The sequence below is a fragment of the Oscarella lobularis genome, chromosome 2, assembly GCF_947507565.1.
Source record: "Oscarella lobularis chromosome 2, ooOscLobu1.1, whole genome shotgun sequence".
In the NCBI taxonomy this organism is placed as follows: Eukaryota; Metazoa; Porifera; class Homoscleromorpha; order Homosclerophorida; family Oscarellidae; genus Oscarella; species Oscarella lobularis.
Genome location: NC_089176.1, coordinates 1,207,528 through 1,228,599, shown reverse-complemented (window position 1 = coordinate 1,228,599; position 21,072 = coordinate 1,207,528). Strand labels below are relative to the sequence as shown.

At 46.5% G+C, this 21,072-nt stretch overlaps 6 protein-coding genes across 8 annotated transcripts; 3 read left to right on the top strand and 3 right to left on the bottom strand.

Moving 5' to 3' along the window:
• Window positions 1-8: 8 nt before the first annotated feature.
• Window positions 9-3,561, bottom strand: LOC136183872 (intraflagellar transport protein 56-like). Of its 2 annotated transcripts, XM_065970680.1 has the most exons (22): window positions 3,470-3,561; window positions 2,953-3,412; window positions 2,790-2,836; window positions 2,603-2,740; window positions 2,455-2,547; window positions 2,286-2,400; window positions 2,139-2,188; window positions 2,024-2,086; window positions 1,892-1,974; window positions 1,773-1,842; window positions 1,681-1,718; window positions 1,561-1,624; window positions 1,436-1,510; window positions 1,274-1,376; window positions 1,162-1,217; window positions 1,053-1,106; window positions 937-1,000; window positions 796-884; window positions 591-744; window positions 431-537; window positions 243-376; window positions 9-196 (listed from the first exon to the last, which is right to left on the bottom strand). In XM_065970680.1, the coding sequence occupies exons 3-22, from the start codon at window positions 2,790-2,792 to the stop codon at window positions 82-84; spliced, it is 1,668 nt and encodes a 555-aa protein (XP_065826752.1). In that variant the 5' UTR covers window positions 2,793-2,836; window positions 2,953-3,412; window positions 3,470-3,561; the 3' UTR covers window positions 9-81. The 2 variants fall into 2 exon arrangements, with proteins under 2 accessions (XP_065826752.1, XP_065826751.1); XM_065970679.1 differs by lacking the exons at window positions 2,953-3,412; window positions 3,470-3,561 and having other exon boundaries at window positions 2,790-2,889.
• Window positions 3,562-4,253: 692 nt separating this feature from the next.
• Window positions 4,254-4,974, bottom strand: LOC136183877 (histone H3.3). Its single transcript, XM_065970684.1, has 2 exons — window positions 4,659-4,974; window positions 4,254-4,599 (listed from the first exon to the last, which is right to left on the bottom strand). Exons 1-2 carry the CDS (start codon window positions 4,942-4,944, stop codon window positions 4,475-4,477), a joined length of 411 nt encoding a protein of 136 aa, XP_065826756.1. The 5' UTR covers window positions 4,945-4,974; the 3' UTR covers window positions 4,254-4,474.
• Window positions 4,975-5,077: 103 nt separating this feature from the next.
• On the bottom strand, window positions 5,078-9,927 carry LOC136183871 (myocardin-related transcription factor A-like). Its single transcript, XM_065970678.1, has 6 exons — window positions 9,589-9,927; window positions 9,437-9,502; window positions 9,288-9,349; window positions 9,061-9,136; window positions 5,971-8,786; window positions 5,078-5,861 (listed from the first exon to the last, which is right to left on the bottom strand). Exons 1-6 carry the CDS (start codon window positions 9,779-9,781, stop codon window positions 5,238-5,240), a joined length of 3,837 nt encoding a protein of 1,278 aa, XP_065826750.1. The 5' UTR covers window positions 9,782-9,927; the 3' UTR covers window positions 5,078-5,237.
• A 22-nt stretch (window positions 9,928-9,949) lies between these two features.
• LOC136183870 (syntaxin-8-like) lies at window positions 9,950-11,235 on the top strand. The gene is made up of 8 exons (XM_065970677.1): window positions 9,950-10,057; window positions 10,127-10,226; window positions 10,292-10,386; window positions 10,440-10,493; window positions 10,549-10,748; window positions 10,809-10,901; window positions 10,954-11,055; window positions 11,106-11,235. Exons 1-8 carry the CDS (start codon window positions 10,041-10,043, stop codon window positions 11,171-11,173), a joined length of 729 nt encoding a protein of 242 aa, XP_065826749.1. The 5' UTR covers window positions 9,950-10,040; the 3' UTR covers window positions 11,174-11,235.
• A 116-nt stretch (window positions 11,236-11,351) lies between these two features.
• LOC136200315 (uncharacterized) lies at window positions 11,352-14,664 on the top strand. Its single transcript, XM_065990689.1, has 20 exons — window positions 11,352-11,556; window positions 11,641-11,875; window positions 11,935-12,077; window positions 12,136-12,255; window positions 12,312-12,374; window positions 12,424-12,579; window positions 12,634-12,732; window positions 12,800-12,901; window positions 12,967-13,082; window positions 13,138-13,209; window positions 13,263-13,362; window positions 13,424-13,517; window positions 13,568-13,621; window positions 13,672-13,766; window positions 13,813-13,908; window positions 13,959-14,024; window positions 14,077-14,184; window positions 14,234-14,331; window positions 14,389-14,449; window positions 14,500-14,664. The coding sequence occupies exons 1-20, from the start codon at window positions 11,410-11,412 to the stop codon at window positions 14,662-14,664; spliced, it is 2,190 nt and encodes a 729-aa protein (XP_065846761.1). The 5' UTR covers window positions 11,352-11,409.
• A 10-nt stretch (window positions 14,665-14,674) lies between these two features.
• On the top strand, window positions 14,675-18,550 carry LOC136200316 (FAD synthase-like). 2 transcript variants are annotated; one of them, XM_065990691.1, is made up of 21 exons: window positions 14,675-14,769; window positions 14,819-14,892; window positions 14,942-15,022; window positions 15,066-15,152; window positions 15,208-15,347; window positions 15,399-15,478; window positions 15,531-15,585; window positions 15,638-15,742; window positions 15,804-15,890; window positions 15,963-16,064; window positions 16,119-16,182; window positions 16,240-16,297; window positions 16,348-16,415; window positions 16,468-16,541; window positions 16,595-17,088; window positions 17,263-17,361; window positions 17,421-17,521; window positions 17,581-17,751; window positions 17,808-17,993; window positions 18,046-18,172; window positions 18,226-18,550. In XM_065990691.1, exons 1-15 carry the CDS (start codon window positions 14,739-14,741, stop codon window positions 16,719-16,721), a joined length of 1,233 nt encoding a protein of 410 aa, XP_065846763.1. In that variant the 5' UTR covers window positions 14,675-14,738; the 3' UTR covers window positions 16,722-17,088; window positions 17,263-17,361; window positions 17,421-17,521; window positions 17,581-17,751; window positions 17,808-17,993; window positions 18,046-18,172; window positions 18,226-18,550. The 2 variants fall into 2 exon arrangements, with proteins under 2 accessions (XP_065846763.1, XP_065846764.1); XM_065990692.1 differs by having other exon boundaries at window positions 14,700-14,769; window positions 14,822-14,892.
• The last annotated feature ends 2,522 nt before the right edge of the window (window positions 18,551-21,072 follow it).

Here is a 21,072-nt window from a genome sequence, read left to right as displayed (position 1 = left end):
GGCCATGATCACAATTATTATACATTTTAATCAGGAAAATTATTGACTGTCACGGAGGGTGAGATATCTTATTTGGTAAAATTACAAAGCCAATCTGTTTTCCCTGGCCCATTTCTTAATCACACGCACAATGTATTCAACCTGAGGATTATTTGGAGCAGTCCTCAAAAGAGAAAGAACCTCTCGCACAGACTCTCTAAAAATGTCAATTAAACTTTATTCATCTGAATTTCCTTTCTCACTTTGGTTCACGTCCAGCAACAATGAGTTGAAATAGACCGACGCACGCTCCCTTCCGACCTTCCCAATACTCTGGATTTCCGTCCATTCTTTCCAAGATGTCAAAGGCCTTTGCAGCATAATAAAACTGTCCCATCTAATCGGAAGAAGTTGTACCAAAGCGATCAGTGTAACGACGCCTATTCTTTACCTTGTAGCAATCATTGGCAATCATCTGTAGAACACTGTATGACTCGCTGGAAGTTTCCATTCGCAGGTAGAGCTCCCAAGCAAGTCTAGGCTTCAGATTCATGATATCTAGAAGGAGAAAATAAAAAAAATCGTAATTTTTTTTCTCGGACTATACGTACAGCATCTTGCCAGCCAACTGAGGTATACGAGATCGTTCTTGATCTTTTCACTCTGAATCATAAGAAAGAGTTCTTCAGCTTCCTGAAAATTTCCAATAGCCGCTTTGGTTTGAGCCAAATTGAAGTTAAACGTATCTTCGTTGTAGAAGTAGTTCTGAAGATGGACTCGCTCATATGTGCATTTAATTAAACGAAACTCGATAACCTTAATTGATCCCAAGTAAATGAGAACATCCTGAAATTGCTTGAGAAGAAAGAAGCACGACGCCATGCATTGTCGACCAGGAATTGTATCTGCACAAAAGTCCCTCGTAGATGATAGCACGCACTCTTAGTGCTGACTCACCGCATTCACTCGCCGAACCACCTACAAGTTGGAAATACTGCTGAGCAATTTTCAGATGTTCTTTCTGCAGAAAAATAAATAGCATCGATCGTGGAGTTCAATATTTTTTTCTGTACAGAGTTTTGCTCCTGGCCTAATGCAGCATTTACGACACCTTTCAAAATGTACTCCTAATAAGGAGAAGAAAGTAGACAAACACCCTGTGAGCATGACTGTACCACGCACCTGCGGTGTAGATGGTTCAATATCTTTAATCAAAGCGTACGCCTCAAATATGTCATCTGGAAAAATGGCGTCCTTAATCAATTAATAACAGACGCTATTGTGATCAGTTAACCTTGTCTCAGATGATAGATGACCAAATTGAGCCTAGCCTCCGGTAGCACATCAACTAGCGGAGGCAAGACTTGCAAAGCACCCTCTCCGCCACGAAAAACAACCTTTTATAATTTCAAGCCAGGAACAGTGACCAGTAATTAGGTTCTACTGAAGCGCTCACCAAATTATGACGAATGATTTCAGAGGCATATTCAAACGAAGGCGAAGCCGTTTCACGAAGACTCCGCAGCTCAGCCTAATAATCATTTCATGTAAAACAGCATAGCAGCAGCAGTAGAAATTCACCTCAGCAGCCTTTCCGTTGTACAGCTTGTAATGATTGCAAGCTTTGAGGTTAGTAGCCGTTACACTACAACAAATCATGCTGATGCATTATATGAATAGGAGCCCTAAATGATATTGCACCTGTCCGGAAAATGAGCCAAGTACACAGCTAATACTTCCTGTAGGAAAGTAAATGGTAAGCTAACAAACATGCTAGGCTCACATCCCTCTACCTGTGAAACGTCATAATAATCTAGTTTGTAATAGCACAGGGCTACGTAGACGTTCAAGGCAAGAAACTCCCTTCAGGTAATTTTAGTTACTCCAATTAGCGCTGGCCAATGATGCGTACCTGTTGTCCAGAAGAATTCTTTTATAGATGTCAATTGCTTCCTGATAGTGGCTTCTCAGGTAATGAATAGAAGCAAGACTTAACTGCATCAAGAAATGATGCTAGTAAGTAACCATCACGTAACTTGTTTACCTGATCCTCGACAACATCCTGAAGCTGCTGGTGATAACTCATAAGACCTTTCTCGTCGCCAAACTAAGAGCACAATAGAAGAATTAAAACTCAACGACAACGAGAAACCGTCTACCTTATGAGCTATATGAAATAGAAGACGATTTTTCAGATGACTGGGAGGCGCTAAAGAAACAAACAAAATCAGTTGGGGTGAGTGAGAGAGCAAGCGAAAAAAAAACACGTTTTTAGTAAGCTATCTAATAATAGTATCTCCGTCTACCTTTCTCTGAAGCCGCACTTGCTTCCTTGTACATTCCAAGAAAAAACGACGCGCATGCCAGTCCCAAGTGCACGTCCCCGTTTGTTGACCCTCGATCTCGTAGTGTCTTATACTCCTGCCGAGAAAACGTCATTGTCTCTTGCATACTGCACGATTGTACATCTTCAACCTCCAATGCCTTTTTGTAGTTTCCTAGGTGAAAGGCACAGTAAGCAAGCCAAAGATCACTTTCTTCATCCGATTTGCCAGCATTTCGATTGAACTACAGACAATCAAATTAGTAGTAATGTCATCAATTCTTGAAGAGTTTTTTTTACCTCTAGAAGAGTCATGGCTCCCATGTAATCGCGCTGGGCCACGAAATCGAGCAGTTTCGGAAGTTTCTTCTGTCGCTTTTCGCTTGCTTGGGCTGCGGCAGCGCTCACAGCCCCTGCCGGTTTTGTGCGTGAGATCATCTACAAAGATCGATGCAGAAAGGGACCCCCGTAGCATTATTCTTCAAACCATATTGAAAGTTTAGTTTGTGAGACTTTACGCGATGCTCTGACTGCCTGAAAAAAGGAAAGAAGCGTCTTCGAAACGAGAAAGAAACAAGGGAATACGGGACGCCGTCAAGCACCATAGAAACGTAGACGGGACATCCACGCTTGTTAAAAATTTCACTCACTTTTGCGGATGGAGAATTCGTCTCGCAACTGCAATGAAAATTCGTTAGTCAACCGCAAGCGATCGAACTCGCGTCAAACAGAGCCGACGACAAAAAGAATAGCAAGCGACAGTGCAGAATATTCAAAAATTGTCGAAGAATGCGCGACGCAACAAGAGAACATCGAACAAACTCTCAATTGCCTCGAAAACCGAATAGAATCGGATCATCCCGTTCTACGTCAGCTCGACCTGATGCGCGATACGATTCGAACTCTCAATCAGCGTCTACGCGACCAAAAAGTCGAATTAGCGTCGAAACTGCGTCAGGGAGGCATCGATCGACATCGCGTCGCCGAAGAATTGGCTCGTCTTCTCAGGTGGACCGAGCAAGCGACGCTTATTTCGAAGAACGCCAATCGATTGGAGATGTGTGCCGAAGCAAAAAGGGAACTGTCTCGTTCTCGTTCACCGGTCATTCCCTATGAGGAAACGGAACAGGAACATCGTGAGGATGCTCAGCAGGATAATCTGATTACGTCATTGCCTGCCGCTTCTGTCATTCCCTGTGACAGGGAAAAGGAGCAAGAGGTTGTTGGATCGAGCAATGAACAGAGTGATGTGGAAGGGCAGGAGGATCCTTCCCTTGTTGATGATTTGCGGAATAAAGATGATGTGGTAGTGCCGATGCCTGAGAAAGAAAAAGAGCAAGAGGATACCCCCATTGAGACATCAAGTCACGACCCTGTGGACGTCGTCTCTTTTTGTGCACCAGCTGACGACGACAACATCCACAAATTTCCTACTGGTATCAACACATCTATTTTGGCTGGTGAAAACGTTTCGACGTTATCAACTACCTCCTGCGCATTTTCCATGTTGTCGCAGGCTGATCATTGCTATAGCCAGCCAGTTTGTGCCGTTTCCGTTCCCACTACAGCGCAAGCAGCCATCCCAACTTCAACGGAAAATAGTCAGATCAATTGCCGCCCTGAATCTGCAACCCCATTTGTTGCATACCCCCCAAATGCAGCTATGCCCTACTACGCTCATTTGCTACATCATTCTCCAGTGCCTCAACACTGCTACGTTCCTCAGAGGGAACTTCCTCATTCAGAGGAACAGCCTGCCTTTACATCAGGACGCCTGCACTGGCCTCCCAATGCAATTCAACCACAGCAACAGATATCACGGGCAGCAGAACGTGGTGGAAATGAAAGGATCATGCTACAAACACTGCTCCAGAAGTGCCAAATTGTTCCGCCACGAGACTTGGAATACTTTGCAACAACTGTAGACACAACTGACCTCCTAAAAGATCGATTTTAGATCAGTAGATAGTGTATTTAGCCACAGCTCTTTCCCTTTCCATTACTAACCCATCAAAAAAAAAAGCTGCCCCTCTCCCTGACTGATAACTCATTATTGCTAGCAAGAACTGAACGAAAACAAACGTGCACACTAGTACTACGAATAATAATAACAGTGCGTGCATGTGTCACTAAAAGCTTGCCACTTTTAGCTAACTTCCACTTTCAACCTTCTCACGCTCGTTCGCCGCGAATTCTTCTGGCAAGCTGAATATCTTTCGGCATAATCGTCACTCGCTTGGCATGAATAGCGCAGAGATTGGTGTCTTCGAACAAACCCACGAGGTACGCTTCGGCCGCTTCCTAAAATAAGGGAGTGGTTGGTGATGACGTCGGGTGCATGACGTAAGGGGAGGACTTGCCTGAAGAGCACCGATCGCGGCGCTTTGGAATCGCAAATCGGTCTTGAAATCCTGCGCAATTTCGCGCACCAATCGTTGGAAAGGCAATTTTCGAATCAGAAGTTCGGTCGACTTCTGGTAACGACGGATTTCGCGAAGAGCGACGGTACCAGGGCGATAGCGATGGGGTTTTTTCACTCCTCCCGTTGACGGAGCGCTCTTACGAGCCGCCTTTGTTGCCAATTGTTTTCGAGGGGCTTTTCCTCCTGTCGACTTGCGCGCTGTCTGTTTCGTTCGAGCCATCACGGTTACACGCACGTAACGAAAATGAGCTACGGGATGTGGCGTTCACCGTGTTTCAGTCCCGTACCTCGTCTACGATTGGCTAACGTGAAGACAAACTCGACGTTCTATTGGTCGACCAACTCTCCTCCTATTGGTTGCTGTTACGTCACATCCGATCCGTTCACAGTCGAAGCTCGGGTAAGTTAACGTGCGTTCCCGTACAAATAATCCAATAACGTAAACCGTCTGCATGTTCCACGTGCGTGTGTTTACCGATTTACATACCCTAATTTAAATGTACCTGCCACGCCTCACTGCAATCGAGGTACACGCGGCCAGCTATGTCGCCATTCCTGCGACTGGCTTGTGGTGTACTGACTAGCTGTCATGCAATCATGCATGGGTCCGTTGCCTGACAGAGGAGGAAATACGTCGTTAGAATAGTCGGCCTGCGTTCTCATTCCAACAGCATCCGCTTCTCCCGCTTCAAGAGAAAAGATCAGATCTTGCTGCGACGGCAAGACGGAACTGCAAAAGTTATCCCCCGTGGGTCCCACGACCTGAAAATCATTCCCGGAGCCAAGCTGCGATCCAACCAGCTGATTGCCGGCACAATCTGACATGCCAAACATTGTCGCCGTCGACGGTGACTGTTGTATGTCGAGATAGTCAATGCTGTTCATCTTCGCGGGGCTGTTGGTCCCTCCAAGCGGAAGTCTTCCTCCCATCTGCAAGCTATCGTCGAGACCGAGGATGCTCGGCGACGATTGATAGCCGAGCGGTTGGCCAACGTCGTACGTATAAGAGCGCTGGCGAACGCCGCCGGCGTGACGACGTGATTGATGAAATGAATGCGAACGGGCTGGTGGCGTTCCAATGTCACTGTGTATCGGAGATTGCCGACTCTGAGGAGACATTCCGGCATCTGAGTGCATCTAGAAAAACACAAGAAATTCAATTGTCGTTTACGAGAGAAAAAGGAGCTTGTACCACACATACAAAGTTAGTAGTAATACAATCTCTAGTGTTCTACGCACAACTCACCTGCCACTGAGGCGATCCGCCAAACTCGTGCGTGTTTGCGTGACTTGCTAGCAGCGACGATTCATTCGGACTTCGACTAGCAACCGAATCCCACATTATAGGCGGCGACGATCGAAGAAACGGCGACGTGGTCGGCGGCGATCCGTACGACGAATACGTAATCGGGTCGCCGGTGGCTGCCGACGACGAAGGAACAGGAAAACGATTGAGCATCGAATTCGGCGGCGATTCAGCGATCGAAGACACGGGCGAATTCGAATTCCACATGGTGCTGTCTTGCAGGAGACTATTCGTAGGTAGATGCTGTACGGCCAACTTATTCAGAACGCGATGCAGCATCGGCGATTCGACCGGCGAGCTTGGTAGTGAAGACGACTTGTGAGCGGCGGTGACCTGCTGAAGTGCGCGCGAATTTCCAAACAAATTCAACGACGTCGGCGCTGTACCGCGCCGCGGAATGGGGAAATGACCAGGAGCAGCCATTAAGTCGTTACCGGTGCTAGCAGAGCGCGGTTGCGGTTGCGGCGGCGGGAGGGAGAGCGAACTACAGGCATTGGGTTGATTTATTATGTTGTTTAGGGAGGTGGTTGCAATTGGCTGGTTGTAGTCTGTCATCGGTAAACCAGGAGGCTGGGGTGTCTGCTGCATGTGAACGGCTTGGGATAATAGCGATGCCATGTTGCTGGCGTGTGCCTGAGGCAGCTGCGATTGATGATGCTGCTGCTGCTGCTGCTGCTGCTGCTGAGGCGGCGGAGGCGGTGGAGGCGGCGGCGGAGGCTGCTGCAGTTGCATGGGAAAAATATGCGTGCTGATTGGTTGTGCCGTCTGAGCGGATTGCTGAAGAAAATCGTTGAGAGACGGCGACGTAATAGGAAGCGGTGACGAATTCATGCCGTTTCGCTCCGACATGCCGACGACGCCCGAACTGATTCCCGTCATCATTGTCGTCGTCGTCGGCGTCGGCGTCGTCGTCGTCATTCCGATGCTTTGATCGTTGTGCAGCGGCGGAAAGTAGGGCTCGGCGGAAAGCGAAAGCGAGTCCGCTCGCCCTTTCGGCGGAAGAACGTCGCGAATAATCGAACCGGCATGGGGAAGGAGTCGCGCGACGAGATCCTTCTTGCGCCCGGACACGTACAAATCGCGTTTCTTGCACTCAACTTTCAGCTGCTCGACGTTCATCATATCCAAGCGTTTTTGATACACTTCCAATTGACCGTTATCGACAACGGGAACGCCGCCGCCTCCGCCGCCGCCGCTTCCAAATGCGCCTCCGAGTTGACTCAGCAGAGGAAGAGGCGGAGGGGGCGGCGGCGGGATGAGAGACGACGGATCGGTTCCAGCCGCTTCCGTACCTCCCTCGCCGCCGTTCTGCCTCTGCCGTTGAGAGAGAATCGAATTCGTCGCAGCGTGTTGAAGGGTGAGTTGAGCAAGCGAAATCTGCTGCTGTTGGGTGTCATTCCACGTCGTCGTCGTCGTCGTCGCCGCTGCCGCTGCCGCCGCCGCCGTCGTCGCTAGCGACGGCGCTTTGCCCTTGTGAGCTTGGATATTCTGCTCGTAGAGTATCTGAAGGTGAAGGTAGAGCTGCTGCTGCTTGAGAAGTAAGTCGTACGGCGAATTTTGCACGTGTTCTGTCGGTTTGAACGGTTTCGCGAGAAACGACGACGACGTCACGGGGGGAAACGTTGCGCCGCCGGACGCCGACGACGTCGACGACGTCGACGACGAAAATTTCACCTGATTCTGCTGATTCTGCGGATTGTAGTTGTGAAATTTCAATTTTCCCTGATGGCGCTTCACCCGTTTCTTCTTCGGTTGTCGGGGCGACGACGAATTGCTGCTACTAAAGCTTGCGCCACTCGCCGCTGCGACCGTCTCCCTGGCGCCACTTCCGGGTTGTCTTCGGCCTAAACTGTCCGACTTTGTTTGATGTTGGACGTGCTGCTGCTGCTGTTGATGCTGTTCATGAAGAATAAATTTCTGCTGCTGCTGTTGCTGATGCTGCTGTTGCTGCTGTTGGTTTTGCTGTAGCCGTACCTGCTGCTGCTGATTCTGCTGTTGCTGCTGATTCTGCAGCTGGTGCTGGTGCTGCAGCTGTACCTGTTGCTGTTGGTTTTGCTGTGGCCGTACCTGCTGCTGCCTCTCCCCCATCAGTTCGCCCGGAAAACCTGGTGTCCCCGGAGTCGACGGCTTCGATTGATCCTCGGACGCAAACGTCGTCGCCGGCGATCGCATGCTTTCAATCGATTGGGGGCTCAGCAGTCCCAGAACCCCGCTGCTTCCGGCACTCATCGAATCTTCATTCACCTGCATTCCTTCGACATCGATCGACGTATGAGCGTCCGTCAGCTGCGTGAAGTCCATGAACGCCGCTTCCGTGTCAACCAAGTCGATGACCGCTATATCGGGAGGTTCGTCGAGTAAACCGTCTGCCGGACTCAACAGTTCCAGGTGATCGGGCGCCGTAACCATGCCCGGGCGGCGTTCACGCGTTGACAATTGGTTCACTTCGACGAGTCTTTCGTCTATCATGACGTCATCGTCGCCGTTCGAAACGTCGCCGTCGTCGTTTTTCCCTTGTTTTTCCGGTCGCATGAACGAGGAACGACGTCGCATTGGCGATTCGGATGTCTTTCGTATAGGCATGACGCCCGTTTGGATGCCTTGTCGCACGCCCGGTAGCGGCTCTTCGAGAATCTTATCGCGGACCAATTCGAGAGGGCCCGGACGAATGAACATCTTTTCGTCGAGACCGTCCTGCAATTGCCATCGTTCAAGCTGGAGCTGGCGCGCTTGAAGCGAAGGATCAACATTGGAACCTGAAGGAAAGAGAACACATAAGTGAGATTCCAGGAGGAAGGTCAAGGCATAAGAAAATATAAGACTCTCCCTGACTCATCAGTCAACTCTAAGAGCCCGTTTACACTTGACATCAGACTGCATATTATTTAGTACAGAACACCCTAAACTAAATTATTGCATCATGACTGAACATTAGTGAGGAAACGACTAGAGCGTTCAACAATAACTCTTTGTGACAGCTCACAGTCTAGACACAACTGACGTTGCGCGAGAAACAAAACGACTCCTTACTTTTCACGATTCCTTTCTCGATAAGTTCCCGTTTCTCAGGCCGATTCAGTATCTTTCGGTTCAACATATCGCCTTTCTAGAAACGATCAAAGACGACGTCGGAAGCGATCGAACGAAAGCGAGACGCGCGGAAAAAAATACGGAAGTCGAACGCACACAGGGGCCCCTGGCTCCGATCCCCCATCCAACACCTGTCTAATCTTCTCACGAGAAACGTTTCATCTCACCTTGGCTCGTTCCAATTCGACGCGTCGCACTTGAAGCGTCGGCGCCACATTCTGGAAGCCGGCTATTTGAGAGAAACACGCGAACCGGAAGTCAGAGAAGAAACCCCAAACGAAGAACGCTTGCGCGCGCGCGTGTGTCCTCGCCTTACCCAATAAAACGCCGCGATCCATCAGCTCTTTCGGTTCCATTCGATTCGACAGCTTGCGCGTGAGGGCTGCAAGGAAAAAAACGTCAAAAAAAAAAAAGAAAGCATACTTTTCGCGACTCTGACGAGATCGATATCACCCCTCCCTTCTTTACCTTCTTGCCGCTCTTGAAGCGATTGCTTTCGGCCGAGCTGATCGTCGTCGTCGTCCTCCTCCTCTTCCGCTTCGTCGCCGTTCTCGTCGAGGAAGAAATTTCCTGACGACGGGTCGAACGTAGACGCTAGGTTCGTCGCCGACGCTGCTTCCGCGTCCGATTCGACGCCGCTCGTCCTTAGTTCGTCCGCCATCGACGTTTCGCGAGCGTTGCCCGATCGTCGTACGCACGAACGGTTGCTTTTTGAAGTCGCAGCGCGGGCGGTATGGTCGTCTAGCGATTAGGTTAGAGAAGGAGGACCCCGAATAGGGATTGCCGTGTCGATCGCTTAGAAAAATAGGACTGAGATTTTAGCGCACGCCGCACGTTGAATGACATCAGTGGTTCTCCTTTACACGTGATATCCCCTAACGCAAGCCTTTGGCGTAGGTGAACAACAGAACAAGTAAAAGATGAGTACGAGAGATTGGTAAGAATCATCTGATTGCTTTTCTTTCATACATTTCTATTTGTGAAACCTCCTCGCACGAAATGCTAGGGTCGCAGACTGCGATTCTCTCTCTCAGATGGGCGTCGCGATCATGGAAAAGATCAACGAGCGTAATCAACAGCGAATGCGAGACTCGAACCCCTCTAAAGTAAATCCAAACAAACGAGCACTCATCGAAAGTCATGTGACCCGCACGAATTCTTCTCTCCCCAGTTGAATTCCACGATCCGATCGCAGCTGAACAGTTTCCAGCGGGAGTTGAATCAACTCAAAACGAGTCTTTCGAAGGCTACGTCTTCCTATCACATGTAGAATTCGTATATGCTTCCGCGTTTCCTCTTATTATTCGATAATGACGTAGAACCGAGGGCGAAGCGAGACGCAGGCAGGACAAAGTGGACAATCTCTCCGCGAGGTAACTCAAATTTATATAAAATATCTCTTCTGACGTCACTTCCGGCTATTGCTAGACTGAAACAGTTGAATGAAGCGTTCAGAGAGGAGTCGACGTCGCAATCACGCGCTAGAGACAGTCAACGAAGCCAGTTAATTGGGGGTCGCCAGCCAATGGGAGGCAGTTCGAACCCGTGGCAGGAGGAGGAGGAGAGCGAAGAAACTCGTGGTTTGACCAACGATGAAATGATTGTGCAGCATCAGCAAATTATGAGAGGTAATAAAAACGAACTCCGGGTGTAGAGTTATCCTTATCACGTAATGCATAATCCCTTAGAGCAAGATGAAGGACTCGAGGAACTTTCCAAGGCAGTTGAAAGGCAGAAGTTAATTGGCTTGACAATACACGACGAAGTGGATCGTCAGGACGGTTGTGATTAGTCTCACACGTTGCCCTTTGTCCTTTGACTATTTCTCTTTAGAGATCATTGACAATTTGGGAAATAAAGTTGATAGGACGACTGGTCGAATCGAACGAGAGACGAGACATGTGGAAAGAATTCGCGTCAAAGCTTCAGACAAAGGCAAAATCGATTGTCATTGGCAATTCGAAACGTTTTTTACTCTTTCATAGGTCTCTGCTGCGTCGTTGTCTTGCTTCTTATCCTCATCGTTGTATTTTTGGCCATACCGAAGCACTGAGAAGAACCTCTTTTTGTACATTACAAGCGGTGTACGTTCAATAAAGTCTGTGTGTAAATGCGTGCATCTTGTCGGACTGTACATTTGGTGTTTTCGACCTTGGCCACGTGAGTGATGATTTCCCTTTCTCTTCTCATTCAGAGGTGCTAAACCGTTACGACGTGCCGTAATAGGAGTGAAGGAACGTAGTGGACTCTTCTAGTCGTAGGCTCTCTTGACCTCTGTGGTGCAAAAGAATGGCAGCTGCAGAGCAATCCAAAGCGTGCGGGCTAGATTCTCGCCAGTCGCTCTTCAACGCTATCAAGAGCAACAACGCGGCCCTTGTAGAGAAACTTCTCCTAAAAGAAAGCTCGAAACTTTTACTCTCAGTCGACGAAAAGAACGTACGTACGAAATACGCGTTCTGTCGCGGTAGATAGACATCAATGGGGTGGATCCACGCCCACTTCACTACTGTTTTTCTCCAGGCAACTGTTCTTCATCAGGCGGCTGTCGCCAAAAAACCTCACATTTTGCCCCTTGTTGTGGTCGCACTCGAGCGTTCTGGCATTATTGCTGATTGTCTGCGCCAAGTGGATTGGCATGGAAACATTCCTCTCGTTTGGGCAACAGGTTCAGCGGCTTATTTTGAAAATTTTACCGCCTTGATAAAGAGCTGCGACAAATACTGTCCAGAAATTTTGCTAAAGTCCAACGACGCAGGTATGATCTGACTGCAACACAGCCATATATGTATATGACTGATTTGATGTTTTACGAAGGAGAGAATCTTTTTCATTGCGCTGTACGAAACAAAGCATCCTCCGCTCTAAAAGTCTTAGTAGCTAGAGACGACTTGAAAGAGGAACTGCTGGCAAAGAACCAACGAGGGTTGACCCCATTTCAGACGGCACAAGAGCTTTTGGTATGCATAAAAGAAAAAGCGTTTGTATTTACCTTTGAGACGTTCCTTGTATTATTAGATGATGTGCAAAACGAGACTTGATATGCAGAAGAGCTCTTTTGAACATACAGCAAAGCACTTGAAATGGGACGAATTTACAAAGACTAATATGGCTCGGAGTAGATTTCAGTCGTTTGAGGTATTCATTAAGGGCTTTGTGTAGATATGTCATCTTTTCAGCTTTTGACTTTGTAGACAGATATAAAATTGGCTTCTGATATTGTAGCTGTCTTGGACTATCCTACGGCTGAAAGCAAGGCAATAAAGGACTGTTTACGTTATAATGTTTTTCTCTAATTAAATTCAGGCTGCTGTGGCAGCTAAGGAAGCAGTCCGAGCTCAGGCATTGAAGATTGAAGCTCAAAAACAAGAATTGAAAACGAAATGTCAGGAATTCCTGAAACAAGAAAAATTTCAAGACAGTTTGGCTATGATTGCATCGAAAGATAGCCTCGAACAAGAAGTAAGAAAGACTATGATGTTTCTTATGGATACATAAAAGATGTTTCCTTATGAGGTTGCTTTGAAAGTTGTCGCTTCGTATTTTCAAAACCTTCTTGGGTTGGACGACGAAAAAATACCTCTTCTTTCTTCAGAGTTAATTTCGGTTTTTGAAGTAAAGAGCAAATGGGGAGAGCTACTGGTTTTCTGTATGAAGTCGTGTGTGTGTGTGCGTGTTGCAGATGATGATTTATGACCGCAAAGGAACCGCTCTTCTTGATCCGTTGAGCGTGCTTTCGTGCGTTTGTCAGAAGACGAAAAATCTCTTACAAATAACAGCGAACGTAAATTTCAGAAAGGAGTGGTTTCCAAATAACGACCCCTATCTATTTTTTTGCTTGTTGCAAAGGAGAAGCTTATGAAACAACTGGGACAAGGATTAAGAACGCGCATCAACGATGTTCAGCTGCATTGCTTATGCATCATGAAGCTGTCTATCAAGACCGAAGCACTGGCTAAAGACAGGTTGCTTCGAAGATCTATTGATCAAACAGACCTGCTGTACTTTGTTTCTTTATAGTCTAATCGTAGAGTCGTGGATTCAGCCTCTTCTTCTGTTAAAGTTGCACGCTTTAGTGCCACACGTTCAAAAGTAAGGTAGATTAATTAATTAATTAATAGATACTGCAGAGCCTAGTCTCACAGGCAAGCGGCTAGTGTTCTGGATGACCTTCAGGCTGACAATAGACTAGATCCTAGTTGCTGGACGGTAGATGACGTTCTGTTGTGGATGGACAGCAAGGAAGTAAGCTCGAAGCCGCACGCACGCATCCACTGAGTAAAATACGGCGTTTTGTGCTAAACAGGATTTGCAAGAGAGAGAAGCGTACGCTGAGCATTTCGTTGAGAGTGGAATTGACGGATTGCACCTGCTCGACTTGACGCACGAAGACATGAAAGGTTCAATTTCATGTTATTGTTATAGGAAAGATGATAGTAGTCTTGGGCAGGGTTGGGAGTTAGGCATCTCAGTGAAAGACGGAAGTTGACGGCTCACGTTGACGGCAAATCATTTTTATACCTCGCCACTCCGCTTCACATACGAACGTTTTAGAACTGCGAAGATTAAACGCTCCCTCTTATCGCGGTCCCAAAGACGTCTTTCTCAGCTATTCGCATATAAACTTCAATTTTGCCCTACAGCTCAAGGTAGTCTGGCAAACTCGAGTGGCTCGCTCACACACGTTCTATTTAGACGGCTCTTCAAAATGCTAACTATTCCGTTTGGATCGACAAAGCTGGAATTCGGGCAGGTGTTAAATGGCGCGAAGCGATTGCCAGTGGAATCGAGGTGGGCCTGTCTGCATGTTGTACGAGCAAGGCTAGCGGTGTGACTGGTAGAGTTGCAAAGCTTTTATTTACGTCATGAGTGCAAGATCCGTTTCATCCGAATACTGCTTGGACGAAGTATAAAAAATGATCTTCGTTATTGCCTTTTTCTTGCTACATTAGTATACAGATTGCCCTGGCAGAAGACGTCAAAAAGCCCATTTTCTCCGTTGCGTCGGAAAAGGTGGCATTTTCAACAATCGATCCCGGACTCAAATTGACAATTTCAAGACGACAGGTCAGGTTCAATATAATTATTGTCTATAGTAATCGTGTTCTTTTTCTAGTGGACGGACTTCAGCGACGGTAAATCGTTCGACGACTGTTTTCAAGTTCTTCTCGATGGTTTGAAGAGTGCGATCGGGGAGGGAACCCTTTCTAATAGGTAGAATACTAGAGTTTTCTATATTGAAGCCATTAGACGTGCTGATATTAATTGTAGTGATTCTGAGATTGAAGAACCTTCGCCTTCTTCGCCCGCACCCGCCGCTTCAGTGGACGTTGTTAGTGCCGTGACGTTGACTTTTTATATGAAGGATAACGAAGCTTGTAGGTTGATAGTGGGGGTCACGAAAAGGCCACGGACGAAAGCTCAACGAACGAAAATCTGCTGAAGAAGGTGACGGACTTGGAAAGTCGTGTAGCGCACCTCGAAGAGACTGTACGAAAATTGTTGAGCCTCGACACAGCAACCGAGCAATTGCAAAACGAATTGTAGCTACTGTAGCTTGGCGGGGTTTCCCGCCTTTGTTTTGTAGCGTACGCTACTGACGTTTCACCTTCGCAACTCGGATGGCTCTTCACCGTTCTGCTAGCCTCGTTGGTAAGATCTGTGCCGCGAAGTGATTTAACGTGCATTCAATTGTATGCAGCAGGGGTGGAAGCCAATGACAAGACCAGCATGCCGAGAATCGGCGAAGAATTCGGCTACATCGTACAGCGGAACGTACGAAGCGCCAGTGATACACGAGTAGACGAGCTAAACGAACGAATAGGCTACGTCTGATTGCAACACCATCGACGTGGCTCCCTTTGAAGACTCCTTGACGCCTGGAACGTGCAGTGACGAATACCAGGTGAGATGGGGGTGAGACAGTTCGTGTGACAAAAATACCTCAGGGTGAGCTGAATGGTGAAGGAGTATCAGTTGCGGGAGTGGACAATGTTTTCGTTTCTGGACTTGGCGGACGTTGTGAGTCTTCTAAAGTAAACGGAAATCTCACTAGTTGCAGTTTGAGATGGAGAACGAATAATGCATTAGGATGAAAGTGTGGATGAAAAAGAGTGCCGTTTCGAACTGTTCCTCCAATTGGAGACGTCGACTGTTTCAGAATTATTGGCCAAAATTGCATCATCAGATTGTACTTTGGAATGTGGGGGCAGTGTTTCTGATAATCAGAAGTTAGCTTTAGTTATGTACATATTATTATCTTTTACAGTAGATTTCTATAGAGAATGCAGGGTGCTTGGTAAGTCCAAGTCACTCGGAGTGCTAAAAGAGAAATTGACGAAGGCTATTTGCGCGTTTCCCAGTTAGTCATCACTTATTTGCTTCAGATGTTTTTGTAGTGAATTATGTTGCAGAATCTGTGTCTCACGTTCTGGTTGACGTTCGCCGCAAAGAAACGTCTGACTATTGGTATAAACAGCAGAGGCAATAACAAACACATTTTTATATTTGTTTCTGGTAGTTCTATAGCTGAAGCTGTCTATTCGACTGCAAGCGTAGACTGTCATATAGGAAAAATTCTTCGTAGAACTCTTGGAATTATTGAGAAAGCATTTGATACATACAAGTACAAACGACTCAGAACGTCATGGTCATAGTATCCCTGTATATGCTCTACTTTTTATCAGATCGAAACATTTGTGCTTGAGCTTCAACGGTGGCAAAGATTGCACGGTCTTGGCATACCTTCTTTATGCAGTTTATTATCGAAAGAGGTACTGTTGGGGGATTGATAGATAATATTGTTTCTCGACTGTAAAAGTTGCTCTTGATTTCTATTTGCGTAGACATTTATTGACGTCAAAGTGGAATAAACCGTTAGTGTTTTCCGTTGTTACGCTGAACCCTTTTCAAGAAGCAGAAGAATTTGTAGAAGAATCAAGAGACAGGTTCAGTAGTAAATTGAATCGCTGCACAGTGAACTAAAGAACAGTGTTTTTCAGGTATGACTTTCATCTTATTAGAAAGAAGGGTCCTATCAAGGCGGCTCTTGAAGAACTCAAAAAGGTAGCGTGACGTACACGAAACGGCGACAGTCTTTTCAATCTACTGATATGTCTTTAGACTCATCCTCACATTGAGGCCATACTCATTGGAAACCGGAGGGGCGACCCTTATTCAGGCAAGAAAGAATAAAAGTGCCTTTACCAGTATTAATTTCTGGTGTTTCAGATCACCTCTTACCGTTTATTTTGACTGATTCGGACTGGCCAATGTACATGCGTGTCTGTCCAATATTGGTACAAGAGGATTTTATTCTCTACTGTAAGATCTTGACGTTGTATTGCCCAGGATTGGTCCTACGAAGACGTGTGGTCCGTTATCCAGCACTTTGACATTCCTTACTGCAGTTTATATGACAAAGGGTCTCTCTAGCACTCTCTACACGAATTGCCTTCACGTAGTTCTCTTTCCTTAGGTACACTTCACTCGGAAGCCGTCATAACACGGTTCCCAATGTCGCGCTGATGTCGCCTGCCAGTGGCAACTACCGACCCGCTTTCGACCTCACCGATAGCGGACTTGAACGGACGGGTAGGAAGTGATCAGTCGGCAAAATCGCTTGGCTTTGTTTGCTGTGGAATTATTTCGGATGAAAGTTTTCTTTCTATTGCATTGTCTATTTGAATTTTCGAAATTACGGATTTGGACGGTCTTTAGAGAAGGCAGAAGAATGCGGGCGAGTCGAATTGTTTGCTGTTCAGTGTAGGAGTCGACGTGCGCTGAGCGTGCAGGAGTCCCCAGTCTCCTATTGATGACTTAGACCAGCAGTCCCCCATTACGTAACCGGGGATTTCCCTTTATATTTGCAAAGATGCATTTTCTGTCTCTTCTACACGCTGTCGTCTTTCTCCTGTTCTTTCATGAAGTTGACACACTCTCTGGTCTAGGCGTGTGTCATAGGAGTGAACCGTAAGCCTCGTAGTCTATGCGATCACAGGCCCACACACGATTGCCTTGCTAGAATGATGTGTATATGTGTAGCTGACTATAGCCGTAGAATATACGAATGACTGTACACTGTACATCCATGTAGTACTGTAGCGTCTGCTGCAGTGCGGAGTTACGTCATAGCGCTTTGTTTAGGTTCAATGCTGCGCACCGAACTTTCTCACATTCTTCGCAACCAGTTCCTACGACAACAAAGTGCGGATTGTGGGGATGGTCGAGATGCACCCAGACAACGTGAACCGATTTTTCTCTTTAGTCAATTACTGTTTTTCAAACTGTGTACACGCATGTAGATATCGACTTGTGAGTAGGCAAATAACTGTGTACAAGCTGGACTATAGACACGTTTCTGAGTGCTGCTCAGGCTGGACTCAAACAAAAGGAAAATGCGTTAGTGAGTCATGTGCTCATTCTCTGATAGACTTTGTTGTTATTTTTCTTGTGTATCTTCAGAAAATGGTGGATGGTCCATTTTTGGTCCGTGGTCGACTTGCAGCGCCAGTTGTGGCGAAGGGACTACATCACGTCAGCGTCACTGCAGCAATCCTTCTCCGCAGAACGGAGGAAAGAACTGCGTTGGGTCGGATGAAGAAAAGAAAAATTGTACGGAAAGACCGTGTCCAGGTACTTTGTAGCACTGGAAATATTTTAGTAAGAGTCGTTAATTAATTGGGTTTTAGTCGATGGAACGTGGATGGAATGGTCGACTTGGTCAAACTGTTCAGAGCCATGCGGCAGCGGCGAATCATACCGATTTCGAAAATGTGAGGGTTTGCGTCACGGAGGGAGAGAGTGCGCTGGGCAGGCTGAAGATCAACGCATGTGCAACGTTCAACCCTGTCCTGTCTCAAAAGTCACTGGCAGTAGTATGTCTTTTGATCAAATCATTTATTATAGCGGTCATTTTCTATGTACTAGATTCTACTACTGTACTCATAATAGTGCCTGAAAATACGATGTGGAAGAGTGTAGCAATAGTATGCATAGCTATCTTGGGTCTCGTCCTTACTGTTGTTACATTGAAGTGGGCATTCCAATCAAAGAGGCAAGTTTGTCATGACGCCTTTGATTATCCGATCAATTTCAAGATATTTCCAGGTCTGATGAGCGAGAATTTGCTTCAAAGCAGTCCGATTCAAAGACAAAAAAGAAGATACCCTTGACAGAAGGTGAGAAAGACCTTGTCGACACGTTTGTCAGCCTTGAGTCCTCTGATGTTTGATTGGCGTTGTGTACGCGTCGTTTGTGTCAGTCTGTCAGCATCATACGAATTTAGATGCATGTATTTAGCGATTATCAAAAATGAAAGTTTCTTTTTGTTTAACTTGAAAGGAGACGAGTAGGTTAGTTTTGATTTTAGTCAACGTGAGAGTGTGTTAAAATGAAAGTGGGTGTTCTGATCTGTAGCACAAGTTCTTTTTTTTTTGTTGATGTCTAGATCAGCAACAACGTCTGTTCTCCTCGGTCCAGCTAAATGCCAACAGAGCTAAATGTAGAAGGGAACAACTATAGTTGTTGTTTGGGGATTCCCAACCTCCCACGCTCCGCTCCTTGAAAGTGATCCGGGGGAGAGATTACATCCTCCCCATGCAGTTCCAGTACATATAGAGCACTCTTTGCTCTCTCTGCTCACTTTGCATTGCCCGCCCGTAGAACGAATATGAGTCAAGGAGCCGCCAACCTCAAAGTTGAATTGGTCACCATTGACCATCTGTGCGATCAAGAAGTCCAGCCTTTGTACTTTCCATTTCCAGATAAACATAAGCTCTCGAAATTCTCCACGTGGAATGAAGTTGTGGAAAAGAGAGTCGAGTTGCATGCGGATGACACAGACGCCGAGCCCTCTTCCAAAGGAAAACATGGCACTGGGCCAGTAGTTATTATTCGCAATGCCGAAGAGCTCTCTCTCACACCTGACGAAAAGAAATTGGCAATCAACGATAAAGGCATAGTGGCTCAATTTTGCATTGTTGTTACGCCTATCGAATCGAGGTTGAAAGAACTGGCTAAATGCGAACAACCACTGAAGGTGCTAATTATTCAAGAAATGCTTGATCTCTATCTGGTTAGACACTATAAATCAGAGTCCCCTGACGATCCTGGTTTTAGCGTTCGAACCACCCTTGGTACCGAAGATCACAAAATGCCAGATGATATCACCATTGACTGTGACAAACATCATCGCAGCGACACGCCAGCTTATTGCACCAAGTACTGCTATAAAACTTGCGACGTGTCTGAACTAAGAAAGAATAAGGAGCTTTCTATGACGGTGTTCTTCTACGACAGTCCCATTGACGCGGCCTCTTTTTCCCAAACGTGGGACGCCAAAACGATTGCAGCAACCAATAAGGCTCTACATAAAAATATACCTCACAAAGCAGGAGATGAAATGTCACTAGATTACGTGGAAAAGTTTGCACCCTATCGCACGTGGTTGGCCATCTATGATCCCAACTGCGACTTCTATTATCCACAGTTCTGCTTTGAGTGGGTATCTCAGTATCGAATTGACGTCAAAGAAAACAGAACATTTGATCCAAGTACTCTGTGTCCTAAGGACAGCATTCCTTTTTTGGAAAAGGTAGACCAAAGGTTTCTTCAAACCGGGTCCGACAGCAGCGATCCGAGAACCTTGCACCCGGCTTTGGTGTACCCCAGAGCTAACTGGGAGTCTGGCCCCAGTTTAGACGAAGTCATCACAGTGTGGAAAACCCTTCCAGAAAAGCACAAAATTGCCAATGACAGCCAACATTTTCCGGCCTACTACGGAGAAACTTTGGTCATGAAAGAATTCTATGGAGACGGGCCAGCCGTTGCCTCTGACGCATTGGGAGACGAAGAAGAAAGATCTGGTTTAAAAGTCGTTTGGCAGGTGAGAGAGAAGATGGACGATGGTAAGTACGTCTGATCCGGACGATTTCAAAGTTTAGCTGGTTCAACGTTGATCAGTGTGCGTGTCAATGAATTACGTGTAAGCCTGAATGGTGTTAGTGCATGATTGTGAGTCATTTGAATTGCGAAGGCATTACAACAGAAACACCACGCCCACCACCATAGCGTAGGGTAAGTGAAGGTAAATCCCGGACACAATGGCAACTTCCCGGAAGACCGACCTACTGCGCTCAGATTACAGCATTTTTGCAAACGGCTTGATGATGCACTGAATCGCAAGGTTATTAGCTTTCGATCGAGCCATGGCCGAGCGGCGTCCGTGGCGTAGTTATCGAGATATGCTCACTTGAATCCGGTAGTGCAAATCACGTGAGTTCGAATTAGTGCAGGTAAATAACCGGACACGCTATATCTTCGCGAGAACAGCATCAAAAAATGTACTTCGACCTTTTTCCGGGGCAAAATTTATCGCTAATTCCAATGGTGCAAGTCGTTTTAGCGTAAAAGCAGCGATTACGGCGATATGCCGTTTTTTCCACAGGCACTTTTTCAAACAAACCGAAGCCGTATCCACAAGCCTCTTACCTAATAACCTTTTGCTTCATATTTAACGACTTTTCAAGCATTTTGAAGTCTTTTTATAGGCATTACACCCAGCAAACGAAGAGAAATGATGACTGCATGAAACCAGCAGCTCATTCATAGTCTTACACGGCAACTCTGTACTGAAAACGTCTGAGTGTGCTTTCCGGTGCTTAGAAATATCAGTAAATGCCAGATCCAGAAGCAGGCCCTGGTTGAACCGCAAAACTTTTTTGCCAACCACTGTTCTTGCTAGTCTAGTAGAGCACCTATTGTATCACTATGAGCACTCTCCATTGACTCTAAGTAGCACTTTGACGCTTTTTTATCAATAGGTAAAGCTTTATTCTAATGTTTTGAAAAGTGGGAGGTCGTTCTCATCATTTTCCCTTTTTTTTCTGTTTATTATGCCTATAAAAGATCTCAAAATGCTTCAAAAGTTGTTAAATATGAAGCAAAAGGTTATTA

Bases quoted from the DNA above. Each gene is read 5' to 3' on its own strand.
- LOC136200316 (XM_065990691.1), top strand. From the start codon at position 14,739: ATGGCTCTTCACCGTTCTGCTAGCCTCGTTG. The intron at 14,770-14,818 runs GTAAGATCTGTG...AATTGTATGCAG, and splicing joins CCGTTCTGCTAGCCTCGTTG to CAGGGGTGGAAGCCAATGAC. The intron at 15,586-15,637 runs GTATAAACAGCA...TGTTTCTGGTAG, and splicing joins AAAGAAACGTCTGACTATTG to TTCTATAGCTGAAGCTGTCT.
- LOC136183877 (XM_065970684.1), bottom strand. From the start codon at position 4,944: ATGGCTCGAACGAAACAGACAGCGCGCAAGTCGACAGGAGGAAAAGCC. The intron at 4,600-4,658 runs GTCCTCCCCTTA...TATTTTAGGAAG, and splicing joins GATCGGTGCTCTTCAGGCAA to CGGCCGAAGCGTACCTCGTG.
- LOC136200315 (XM_065990689.1), top strand. From the start codon at position 11,410: ATGGCAGCTGCAGAGCAATCCAAAGCGTGCGGGCTAGATTCTCGCCAG. The intron at 12,078-12,135 runs GTATGCATAAAA...TTGTATTATTAG, and splicing joins AGACGGCACAAGAGCTTTTG to ATGATGTGCAAAACGAGACT. The intron at 12,375-12,423 runs GCAATAAAGGAC...AATTAAATTCAG, and splicing joins ATCCTACGGCTGAAAGCAAG to GCTGCTGTGGCAGCTAAGGA.
- LOC136183871 (XM_065970678.1), bottom strand. From the start codon at position 9,781: ATGGCGGACGAACTAAGGACGAGCGGCGTCGAATCGGACGCGGAAGCA. The intron at 9,503-9,588 runs GTAAAGAAGGGA...TTTTCCTTGCAG, and splicing joins GCTTCAAGAGCGGCAAGAAG to CCCTCACGCGCAAGCTGTCG. The intron at 5,862-5,970 runs GTGAGTTGTGCG...GTGTTTTTCTAG, and splicing joins GCGGATCGCCTCAGTGGCAG to ATGCACTCAGATGCCGGAAT.
- LOC136183870 (XM_065970677.1), top strand. The intron at 10,227-10,291 runs GTAAATCCAAAC...TTCTCTCCCCAG, and splicing joins GAGACTCGAACCCCTCTAAA to TTGAATTCCACGATCCGATC. The intron at 10,902-10,953 runs GTTGTGATTAGT...ATTTCTCTTTAG, and splicing joins CGAAGTGGATCGTCAGGACG to AGATCATTGACAATTTGGGA.
- LOC136183872 (XM_065970680.1), bottom strand. The intron at 1,719-1,772 runs GTAGAGGGATGT...ACTTTCCTACAG, and splicing joins ATTATTATGACGTTTCACAG to GAAGTATTAGCTGTGTACTT. The intron at 197-242 runs GTGAGAAAGGAA...TGACATTTTTAG, and splicing joins GTTGCTGGACGTGAACCAAA to AGAGTCTGTGCGAGAGGTTC.